Source organism: Thunnus maccoyii, chromosome 12 (assembly GCF_910596095.1).
Source record: "Thunnus maccoyii chromosome 12, fThuMac1.1, whole genome shotgun sequence".
Lineage (NCBI taxonomy): Eukaryota > Metazoa > Chordata > Actinopteri > Scombriformes > Scombridae > Thunnus > Thunnus maccoyii.
Genome location: NC_056544.1, coordinates 9,618,329 through 9,630,938, shown reverse-complemented (window position 1 = coordinate 9,630,938; position 12,610 = coordinate 9,618,329). Strand labels below are relative to the sequence as shown.

General features: G+C 37.6%; 1 protein-coding gene across 1 annotated transcript; it reads left to right on the top strand.

Annotated features, from left to right (window-relative positions):
- The first annotated feature begins 7,517 nt into the window (after positions 1-7,517).
- On the top strand, positions 7,518-9,110 carry rgs5b (regulator of G protein signaling 5b). Its single transcript, XM_042429074.1, has 5 exons — positions 7,518-7,660; positions 7,776-7,865; positions 7,970-8,031; positions 8,135-8,298; positions 8,408-9,110. Exons 1-5 carry the CDS (start codon positions 7,617-7,619, stop codon positions 8,582-8,584), a joined length of 537 nt encoding a protein of 178 aa, XP_042285008.1. The 5' UTR covers positions 7,518-7,616; the 3' UTR covers positions 8,585-9,110.
- The last annotated feature ends 3,500 nt before the right edge of the window (positions 9,111-12,610 follow it).

Below are 12,610 nucleotides of genomic sequence, written 5' to 3'. Positions count from 1 at the left end.
TGCAGGCATATTTGTTTCAGTGCCAGTGAGTGCAAACTTATTACCCTCCTGCAGAGTATTCCTTGGAAAAATTAAACCACTGTTTTCTGGTTCCTATTATTCCAAGAAGAACGAGAAGTGTCTTACCAAACGTGTCCAGGGTGTGCTAATAGGCACTGCGTGTGAGCGTGGATGAAGATGCAGAGCTAGGCTAGTTGATTTTTAGTTTGAATCTGTCAATATGCTATGATTTTTCCCACTCAGATTACAAGAGCTAACTTTTACAGCTTGATACCAGATGGGTTAAAAAACAACTTGTGCACGCATTTATAAAAGCCAGAGTGTCACAATTAAAAATACATTCAGCATTGGCAGCTGGCAGGTACAGAAAGTTACTGAGACAGATGGGCGTACACTGGATCTCTTCTTTCATTGATATTCCACTGCAGCTGAAGCTAGTTAACATTGATTTGTCATCCTTGCTGCTGTATCTCCAGATGTTCGATGGCCAGTTGACATTTGATAATACATTGATAGTATCATATGGACCACGGATTGACATTGGCTGGGCTTCCTAGTTGGGATGCATTAGGCAAGCCTCCACCTGCTCTGCCAGATAGATAGCTGACTGAATATGCAGATTGTGGATTCTCTGTCCACTGCCAGATGGTGCCACTCGAAATGTAGCTGCAGCCTGAATACTGCACTGTGCAAAAAGATGCTGTCCAAAGCTAGAGGTGATCCAATAAATAAATAGCCAATGTTTTTGCTGTTTTCTGTTTTGACTTTGAATTATGCTGCCTCCATGCTAAACATAAAATCTAAACATGTGAGCCTCAGAGGAGACAGAGAGGGTGGGGGGAGGTGGTGGAACAGTGGAGGAAACAGCATTGTTTTTGGCCATCTTCCAGATAGAGGCTAGGGTCACATCAGCTGGGAAATGGGCTGGCTATCTGGGAATTCCATGCCGCTGCGTACTTCCGGATTTTGAAACACCCTTCCAGAAACGAGGCTTGACTTTTGATGAAAATCATCACTGCCAGAGCAGGACAGGAAGCGGTGTCAGTCCCCAGTGTCCCTAGATGGTAACTATCACAGCACAGATCTAATTGTAAAGTTAACAAGAATTAATCAACGTAGGTCTGCCAAGAAAAGAAAATCAACACAGTAAACATTTTGATTTGATAAAGGTTTTGTAAATGTGAACCCAGTTCTTAAACTGAATGAATCAAGACAGATTTGATGTACTTAGGCTGGGTCAAGCAGATAAGTATTTGAAACTCCTTAATGATGAAGCTAAATTTGCCTGGTGGAATCTCCAAAACCTCCCAGCTGGTGTTTCCCTGAACAAAGTTCAGTAAAGGGGAAAATGTCTTTACTTTAAATGTTATTCTCTTTGTGCTGAAGCCTCAAACAGGACACTAGAGGAGATCTGTTCTGAATCTCTGCAAAAGCAAAAGTGTTTAATTTTCTACTTGTGCAGCATATATGGTCAGAAAGTCTCCTACAGTTCAATAACATTACAAAACAGATCTCTGGACCTGCAACAGTATGATTGACCTCTAATAATATTGTGTCCACCTGAGGAACTTAAGTCCAATATTCTCTCTCCTTTTAGCTCTGTTTTGGTCTCCAAGGGAAATATCTAGCTCTTTAGCTGTTAAATGCTCCACTATGTTCACCATCTAGCTTTTAACTTTTTCAGTGGGTTTTTAAGGACATTTTTGCCGAAACCAGTTGCCCGCTGCTGCATCTGGAAACAACGCTGATGCAAGCTGAAGTTGCGGACTAGCAAACCAAAACAATGAGCTGAAAGACACTATAAAGCTCCTTAGAGCTGAAGGTAACTGCAGAGTCAGGTGATAATTCTCCATTTTGCATGATTAAAATATATTTATCTGTGAAACTGAAATGTAAACTGTAATAAATTTAGAATACCATTTGAAAACATCAACAAGCAAGTACTGTGGCCTGTTCTGTTTTCTGCCTCTAAACTACAGTATGTCCTGCTGAGAGACTATTTGCTTCATCTCGACCTAACTAGAATATCCTGCATTATTCTGTTTGCTGCAAACAGGAGGTCCTTGGAGCTTTGTCATGAAGCTCTAAAATGTACTGTATGTATTAGTGATTTCTTTTTTTCATAAAGTAATTGACATTTCTAGGCCAACATTAGTGAATATAAAAGATGAATGGTTATATAATATTAAGCAAGTCAGGGCCAGAAAATTAATGCCAGCTTCATGTTGTTTAATTGACCCAGTTTTGGACAGTTTATGACCTAAATGTTAATAATGTATGTAATGTTAATAACAGTATTATCTCATTGTGGGTTGTTATGACTTCTTTGTGCTGTCTCCTATAAGAATATTCTCTTTTATTATCTGAATATGTGTGTGTGTGAGTGAGCAGTTGTGGTTGACTAACCTAGATTGCAAGCCAATCAATAACACACATACGAAATACACACAGTAAAAAGTTGTTGGTCAGTTTATCTGTGTCATTGGACACAATAGGGTAGGAGTAGTGGCACAAAGATAATAACAGGATCCTATTCTGCTCTTAGATAACAGCATTTCTTGTGATATAACATCAATTATATCATTACTTATATCACTGAAGAAAACTCATACACAGGCAGAAGTTGCGTCTTTATATAAAGGCTGTAACAAATAGTGCTAATAGAGTCTGTAATCTTCAGGCGTCACAGGTGGTTTTACAAGAAAGTATGTCAGCCATAAACCTTTGCAGCTGAATGAAATGTGAACATTAAAGCAGCAATTACAAACAATGACAATGAGACAGTTATTTTTCATTCAGCAGTATGGCGAATTAAATGGAAATTACTGGGGTGAAGTGTTAAATCTCAATGTTGTTCAAATAACAGAAATGATCAAGCACTGCACCCGTAAATAGAAAGCATATCTAAAGGAGAATAACAACAATTAGAAATGTCATGATATAAGTCTTGTTTTAGGCAAGTTATATAGCAAAATGCATATTGTTAAAGTAAAGGTTTTGTGTCAAGCTTTGTGTGTGTGTGTGTGTGTGTGTGTGTGTGTGTAAGAGAGGGAAAAATTACACATAAACAAGTGTATATATCAGTGGTCTGACAGAAAATGTCTGTACCAAAGTTAAAATCAAACCTATGCCCTTAATTATCTTAAGTATTTCAGGACTGGAACATGTTTGAGCCACAATGTCCTGAAAAACATTGACCCAAGAGAGAAAATAGACTGTTTGTTCTTCTCTTAAACTTCACCCTACTTGTGGTGTTGAGACTCATGATGTTATGCATCTGACAAAGCACAGGGTGGCCAAAGGTTATCTTCAGTTCATTGGGGTAGATCAACTCATTTGGCCATATACAAAAATAAAGAGGTCATATGCTTAGTCAGTTCCCTTTAACTTTTAGTTTATTACATAAAATCTGTTTTTACCAGAAAGACAAAACGATGTTTGTGAAATTAACAAAAGTTAAAAATCATTATCCAGTTTTCTACTGGGCGAAATATAATTTCTGGAGGTAAAAGCCATTGTCAGGAACATATTTTTTCAACACAACAGTGCAGGACTGCATCATTCTGACAGAAACTTTGCAGTACTTCAACCATAGGACAAAACAATGTAAAAAAAAAAAAAAAAAAAAAAAAAAGCTTTGTTTGGGTGCTGAGAAATCCACCCAAATAAATTTTATAACTCTATACAATTTCTATTTACTCTATATACTCATTTCTATTTGTATATATATGTGAGGAAATAACCACATATTGATTAGACTTGACAGGTAATGACCATTTTTGCATTTTTTATTTTAAAATGCAACAATGATCAAAATTCAGTGGGCAACTTAATGTTGTAATACAATGTTGTGTTGATCTGACATATTTGCTGAGTGATGTACAATACCTAATTTGATACACATGTGTTTATTTTGTGTGTTATGTGAGATTTTAAGGCCAAAATTAAGACTTTTTATGTTAAGAGTTCTGTTGTTAAAACTGAGCAAAATAAATTGTAAAAAACTGCAACTCCAGTCTTCTCTCTCATTGTATCCATCATATTCTGTTTCTCTTCTACAATCTTGTTTTTACATTCATAGACTGATGGCAGGCGCTGCCATGCAAGGTGCCAACCTGTTCATCAGGATCTAATTTAATGCACATTTACACACACACTTACACACTGCTGGTGCAGCCATCGGGAGCAATGTGGGGTTCAGTATCTTGTCCAAGGACACTTTGACATGTGGACTGGAGGAGCCGGGAATCGAAGTGAATGACCCGCTCTACAGTCGCCCCAGCTGCCCCCATATAGTTGCTTTCCCCTTTATACTGACAGCGTTATTTAGGTTGTATCTTTTCCTTACATTTCCTTAAATCAACACACATCATAGATCAAGGATGTAAAGATTTGAATTGATTTTCACTTTTTCACTTGAAGCCAAATAAATGCCACTCCCTGAATAAATGAGTGATCCTGCATCTTCACAGAATCCACGTCATACTGTTGGATGCCCCATTTGTGGGCATTTTCTTATGGGAAGTTCCTTTCTTCCTATTAGGCCTATAAGACAGTGTTTCAGTAGAAGAGGCAGGAGAGCAGCTCATTATTTTTAGGCTGAAGTGACCTGGTGCAGACATCCAGAGTCGCGTATTAGACAAAACAGCCAGTTAGAGGGCAAGTATTGTTCAGGGCTGCCGGCGGAAGCTGGCTCAGACACTTTCAATGAGCTCTTTTCCTTTTCATCCGGCACCTTTAATTCTCCCTTCCCGTCCATTTTCCTGTAAACTCACTGAGAAGTAACCCATTAGCAGATTTTAGTGTTAGCTGGCTGTCTGGAAGTCTAAATATAGATTTTTTGGATTTAACGAACAATAGTTTTCTCGACTTTGAGGATATTTATGGGCACAATTATTTATTCTTGGTCATAGAAAAGGCAGACAGAAATGATTGGCCAGACAGGGAATGTGTAGTTCTTCCTTATGACACATAGAATATGAACACACACATTATTGTTACTCTGCGGACCTTCATTGACTGTAGCAAAAGTTATTCCTCCATTGAGGAAAATATTAGATAGATATATTTTGAATGATAAAATAATAATAAAGAACTAAATAAAGAAATGAATTGACTTTTGGACCCACAGGATAATTGTTTGGCTATAAAACAGTAAAATTATGTTGGGTGAGCTGTTTGGGGACATCTAATAAACATTTTATTACTTACTTACTTACTTACTTACTTAATTATTTACTTATTTACTTACTTACTTACTTAAGCCCTTTGCTCCTCCACTTCACTCAGTTGAGCCCACTCCCAGACATTTCTCCCTGGACACCTCTTGCTGTTCCAGCTGTTCCTTCGGGGTTCCAATACAGGGCTTGTCAGGTGATTTTTGTGGCAGGTTTACTGTGGTTGTGTCTAACTCCAGTATCTCCTTCGAATTTAAAAGTCAACTTTATCCTGGCTTGCTCTTCTCCACAGGTCGACATTGCTTACTTTGTCTCTCCACCAGATGTTTAGTATTCTCCTAAGGCAGGTGTTAATGAATGTTTGCAGCCTGTTTGTTGTATGTTTTGTTGTTTTTCATGTCTCTGATCCATACAGCATCACCTGCTTCACATTGGAGTTAAAGATGCATATTTTGGTATTGATTGAGATGTGTTAAACACCACCCTAGCCATACTGATCCCTCTTTTTGTGTCGGCATCTGCCCGACAACACTGCCTACGTATATGAATGCTTCTACCTCCACTAGGGCAGTGCTGTGTATGAGGATAGGTGTTGCTGGTATTGGAGTGGATCTTCATCATCTGTGTCTTTGCTGTATTGGGTGTAAGACTACGTTTTGTCGCAGCTTGTGAGGGTCTGTCCGTCGTCTCCTGCATTTGTATCTGTGTGTGTAGAGGGAGAGTTAAGTGATAATAAACAAATAAACATTTTATGCTCTTTATGCTCTTTTGTATTTTGTATTACTGTTTAATCGTCTTCTACTGTGCTTGACTATGGCTTTTTTCCATTCTTAATTGTGTGTTTGTTTTGTAGTATTTTCATCTTTATAATGCAGTGCTGTGATTTTCTACTGTTTTATATGATGTCTTGTAATGCAAGATAACATATGCTTGTAATAAAATCTTTTCTGTATAACAGATAATATTAATGAATAAATAAGCAAGAAGTTCAGAAAATAAACTGCTTGTAGAATTATTTTTCAAGAGTTTAAAACTCAGCTAATCTACTTGATCAGGAATGTGTGGGTGCAGTTAAATCAGATTTCATTGACACCATAATGTAGCAAACCCACAACTGTCATCAAACTTTGATTTAAATATTGCAAAATCCTTATTAGTGCACGGAAATATGAAAACTTATGTTTTTCCACCCACTTCCGACAAGAGAGAAGAGCACTGAGGAAACAGCACAGACAGAAATCTATAATGTGGTATAACAAAACTGTTCTAACTCTGGCAGAAAATGTTGTGTTCATGTAGGGACATAATAGTAAAAAGCTGACTGATAAAACATGTTTTCTACAGACTAAACCAAGTAGTTTTAATTTTCTGTGTTGTTTTAAATAAATGTTGGTGTGCAGTGTTGGAAAATAAAATACATTTACTCAAGTTCAGTTCTTAGGTATATTTTTGAGGTACGTGTACTAGTACTTTAGTATTTAATTTTATGCTATTTTATACTGCTACTCCACTACATTTCAGAGGGAAACATTATATATTATATTATATATTATAAGATATTCACACACAAAACATTCAGTATAATCAGCTTTTGAAATACAATGCATGGAATAAATGACTTGTTACTTGTTAACACATCAATAATAATAATCCAGTAATAAATACTAATATATCACCCTGAAATGGGCTATTCTTTTTTGCTTTTGACATATTAACTGTATTTTGCTGATAATACTTGTACTAAGATAATACAATACAATAGATAATACTTTAATACTTTACTACTTTCACCTTTGCATAGTATTTAAGAGTAAAAGAGTATTTTTACATTGTGTTATTACTACTTTTACTTAAATAAAGGGCCTGATTACCATCCAGTCATTTTGGAAATCCCTGACAAACGTTAAGCAATAAACATTAAGTCATTCTGACATGAGGACATGTCGACAATAGTCGTGAGACTAACTTTAGCTTCAGTGAATGATAAGAACTGACAAAATGTCCCCAATTTAGGGGATTTTCTGTCCTTCTGAGAATGTATGGTCTTCTTCACAAGTATTGAAATACAAGACCATACATACACACAGACACACACACACACACACACATACACTCTCTCTCTGAGGGAGCACAGACATGTTTAAGAGCTGTGAAGTAATTCAGTCACGGTAAGTATCACACATTTTCCTCAGTAATGAGGAAGTAGTCTGGACGAAAATCAGGAGTCTCCTCATCCTCCCACAGGTCTCGTTTGATTGGCTGAGAGGCGTGATGTCACAGAGTGCACTACCCTATAAAAAGTCACTCTCGCACACAAGCGACAGACCAGCTCAGAGCTAACTCACTTGTAACAAGACGCTCTGTAAGATACTACATACCTTACAAGCAACTGTCAAAACCTTTGGAAATATCCACCAACGAGCAGGATAACATCTCATCATGTGCAGAGCACTCGAATCACTGCCTATCACCTGCCTGGAGAGGTAAGCTGACATTTATGTTGTGAACTTTCAAAATAAAAAAAGTAGGTTTAATTTCTCTCAGTTTTTATGTGTAACCAGATTGTTTGTGTAACATTTTAATTCTTTATTATTGCAGGGCAAAGGAGCTGAAAGCTTTGTTTGGAAGTTTACTGCAGAAGTCAGATCACAGCATCAATGGGCAGTCAAAGAAAAGTGAGAAACTGAGGTAAGACACACATTCAACTTTTCTTTTGAAGCATACAGTATCTGAGTTTACAGTGCATTAAGGTGATTTTTAGAATTTTTAGTAATTATATTTTTCTATTGCAGATTTAATGTGGATGAGCCTCTGAAATGGAAGGAGTCATTTGAGAAACTGCTGTCCAGCCAAAGTAAGTAGATTCCAGATCACACCTGATGCCAATGTTTCGCTCTTTCCAGATGCTGAAGAATAACAGATGTTAACCGCCACTCTCTCCTCTTTTCTGTTCCCAGATGGACTGTGTTTATTCAGAGCCTTCCTCGTCTCAGAGTTCAGTGAGGAAAACATCGCCTTCTACTTAGCGTGTGAGGACTACAGGACAACTAAACCTTCAAAACTGGCCACCAAGGCCAAGAAAATCTATGACGAGTTCATCGGCTCTGATGCGCCACGAGAGGTGATTGTCAAATAACCAAAAAGTGGACACATTAGTTATGTGTTGATGAATGAATATGATGTTCTGTAAAAGCTTGATATTCATCTTTACCTCCTCTGTTCCCCTACAGGTAAATCTTGACCATGTGACCAAAGCAATCACCAAGGAGAACCTGGAGCAGCCCAGCCAGTCCTGTTTCAACCTGGCCCAAGCCAAAATCTACAACCTGATGGAGAAGGACTGCTACCCTCGCTTCCTCAAGTCCTCCACATACTTGGAGCTTAACAGAAAGGCCAAGACAGGCTAAAAGACTTTATTAAAAAACGAGATGTGATCACTCCTCAAAGGGACATAAGCTTACTGACGCACAGCGGAGACTGGAAAGGGTCCAGGTGGAACAAATACCTCAATGAAGGAGTTTCAGGCAGGGTTGTGGAGTTATTCCGGAGACCGGAGGTTCCACAGATCGGGGTCTGAGCTGGGAGCTGAAGGACACATGAAGCTGTGAGAAGAGATTGACACAGACTGAAAAGCAGTCTGCCTCTGAAAGAGACACCTGTACTGTACATACATAGAGCTGCATGAAGGGCAGCCGCAAGGGGCATGAATTATAAAATATACAGACAGAAAAGAGTTGCTTTCACACAACAAAACTACCACTGGGAGAGATGATCTCCCTAGCATAAATGTTTATTTATTTTCTATTTATTTAAAGTAATTTTTATGATGTGAATGTTTACTGTACAACCAGTTGGTAAAGAATGTGTATTTTCTATGTTTTTATCTGAAGGAATGCATGTAAAAAGTGAAAGCATTGAATAAAAGATGATTAATTTACAGAGACAAAAAGACTTACTGTTTTATTCCATGGAAAATGCTGTTGTAGGGAAAATGGAAGTGGTTACTGAAGTCATCAAAAATGTAGGAGGCAAAGGAACAAGAACTTGCTCATGTGCACTCTTATAGTTTCCAAACAATCTGTGGCCTCAGTGGTTCCAGTTCACATGTAGGTGACAAGATGACTCCTTTCCTCTGGAGTTGCAGTCAATGGAAGATTTGAAGCAAGTGTGTGCTCCTGTAACAGAGGAATAAATAGGATATTATAAATAGAATATTATAAATAGAAGAACTCTATTTTTGACCCTTGGAGAGAGATCAAGGGTGGGGTCATTTTGGTCAGTGTTCAGGTCTACAGGAATACAGTAGGTCTTGAATGTAGATAGAAAGACTACTTCTTTAAAGACACAAGGCCGACAGGTCACAACAGACAACATAAGACACACTACAACTACAATACTAACACTAACACACATTTCAAGAGGACATTAGTGTAGCTCAGGAGCTTACCTAGCCACTAAATTCTAAAAATGAAACAATATAAATACAACTTTAATTTTTTTAAACCAACTTGGATCTGAAATCCTGAAAGAAATAGTTGGACATTTTGGGAAACATACTTATTTGCTTTTTTGTAGAGAGTTTATGAATATGAAGCTACAGTCTGGAGACAGTTAGCTTAGCTTAAAGACTGGAAGCAGGGGGAAACAGCTAGCCTGGTCGAATGGTGAGCTTTAGAGGAGCTGGTATTCTGTTACCTTTGGATGGAGTCAGCCTAGCAGTTTCCCCCTGCTTCCAGTCTTTATGCTAAGCTAAGCTAACAAATGCAAATCTACTACTACAGGTTTGTATACTACCTAAGCAACCACTCACAGCCCATGAGTCACAGCAGCCTCCCCTCCCCTCTGTAGGCTTAATTTAACCCCTGCCTTCCCTCCATTCTCTTTGCCGTCCATCATCACCACCTCTTCACCGCTCTCCTCACCGCTCTCCTCCTACACTCTCATACTGGAACAGCAGACTCCTGTTCAAACACTCAGCCCACTGAATTGGTGAGGGCGCAGTCATTAACACCGCTCTCACACTGGTGGAAAATGACAGAGGCTACTTCTCTTCCCCGTGCTTCACACACATTGAAGTGATGTTCTAGACCTGGATGTACAGTAAATGAGATTAAGTGAAGAAACACTGACTTGTTTTTTTGGCTCTAATGTGTTTACCTCAGAGAACAGATGGAATTGACTTTTAAGTGTCACTTCTTCTTTGCGGCACCAGCTGATGTTACCTAGCTACACAACAGTGTTACTAATTGTGATGTACAAACATGAAATTCACTTTGGGTAGAGCATTCCGCTTTGTCAGATGTTCATGATTCATATTTAATTTTAGATGTGAAATATCCATTCGCTTTGGAAAATGAAAGAGGCATGTAGAGACCTGATCAGGTGCGGCTGCATGTGTGTGGGCAGAACTTGTTGTTTTTGTTTTTGGTGTAACTTGATATTTTGTTGTCATGAGAACCAAGTCAGGAAAGTTTTGAACTTCTGAGATAAATTCATACACAAATAATCACATGGACTGACAAAACTGAGATTAATGTTTTTTGCTACTTGGAGGTTAATGGCTTCACTGCGGAAACAACCATTTGGATCAACATAAAAATAAGATCAATTCAAGAATTGTTAAAGATTAAAGGAACAATTTTTCCATCACACTAAAAGCCTGACTGTAAGGTTCCTGTACTCTAAAAGAGAAGGAAATGAGTCTGTTGTGACGCCAAGCTATTCATTTTTGTGTGATGTGTGTGTAACTGCATACAGCTGGCTGAACAAAAGAAGCAACTATCACATGATAAAAAAAAAACTTAAACTATAGGCCTAATTAGGACTACATGATGAGACACTGTAAGAGCTGTTTAGTTGTTAATTAGTAGTTAATTGATTTTCATGGTCTTAAACAACAATTTCTCAAACTATTTATTTTTTGTCTTGAAGTTAACAGTTGACATTGACTCAAATTAATTTATTTGATAACCATATGTTGTTTAAATTGGAAAACTACTACAGCATTACTCAAAAAAATAATGAATACTAAAGTCTCAATTATTGTTTTCAGTAATTCAGAACACAGTGAATACAAGAGTCAAGCGATATTTAGGGGTTTTGTGGCAACATTTACAAGAAATAAAGCAGTTCAGATTTCATGTTCATGTTATTCTAACAGCTTGGAATCTGTCCAAACAATATCCACAAAACCATTTAAGTTATCAAATATAAGCCTAGTAACACTATCTGGGAAAACAGTCTGATAACAGTCTGATAAGGGACATTTTCAGGGGACATATTTGTTATACCTACAGTATGTAGTGAGCTGGACTGATGTAGTGAATGTATGCAGAGTGGAAGGTCTGTGTGACCAAACGGATTTCAAGTGTGTGCTGTAACTTCATGTGTCTACTTCTCCACTTCACAAACAAACTTCTCTTCAGTGTTTTCTGTTGTTAACTAAAAATAAATTAGAAAATTTAACAAAGACAAAAAGAATCAGTATGTAAAGGTTAAAAATAAAATCCTGGACTTTTTCTGTGAGCAGTTCAACTTCACTATTTTTAACTGCTGGACTTTCTATTGGCAAAAGTGCAAAAAGGGAGAAAAAAAAAATCCCCAGCCAAACCAAACCACAACACTGATACGCAACTGCAGACCTATGGTAACCCCTTAAAATAACACAAAGAAAATAATGAGGAAGTCTACTGACAAGCCGCGTACGGAGGAGGAGGAGGAGGATTTCTTCAATACTGATGTCAGTTTATGAGTACAGAAATATGCCTGTATGCTTTTCTTTATAGTACAGGAAATCTAAATCCTTCCTTCCCATAACTACAGTAAAAAAAAGGCCTTATTGAAACCATGAAATAGTTGCTTTTTAACTTTAAATGAAGTTTCCATCCAACTCATAAAACAAAGAATGATCTTAATAATTCTTTTAACCCTGGCACAAAAAATGACAGCTTTAAAATTAGATCTCATCACCTTCACCAGACACATTTTTGACGGCATAAAGATAAATTAAACAATAGACTTTTTGTAGCCAAATCAATTTCTGTTCCAGACTGGATCTTCAGTTCACTGTAATGTCTTCAGATTTAGCTATAATCACAAGTTCTTCATTTGCAGATTTGAAATAGTTATCACATGCTGGCTAGTCAGAAATAAAACATAATGTGTTTACATGATTAGCAAAAACAAATGAATTGAGTTTATTCCAGCACATTGTCTTCTACATAGTTTTCTCTGTGTGTCCGACACATGGATGAGCTGATAAGGGGGGAGAGGCCGAACCTGCTGGAGTGCTTCTAACACATGGATCAGTTTAAGTGAATGGCTTTAAATGTCAAGAAGGTTTAAACATAATTTGGAACAAAAGAGGTGGTGCTCTGTTAAACCATGGATCCGTCTCATCTGGGCACCAACTCCACTGGTAGAAATGAGTCAGC

Coding starts and splice junctions, on each gene's coding strand:
- rgs5b (XM_042429074.1), top strand. CDS start 7,617: ATGTGCAGAGCACTCGAATCACTGCCTATCACCTGCCTGGAGAG. Junction 7,866..7,969: donor AAGAAAAGTGAGAAACTGAG/GTAAGACACACA, acceptor TTTCTATTGCAG/ATTTAATGTGGATGAGCCTC. Junction 8,032..8,134: donor GAAACTGCTGTCCAGCCAAA/GTAAGTAGATTC, acceptor TTCTGTTCCCAG/ATGGACTGTGTTTATTCAGA.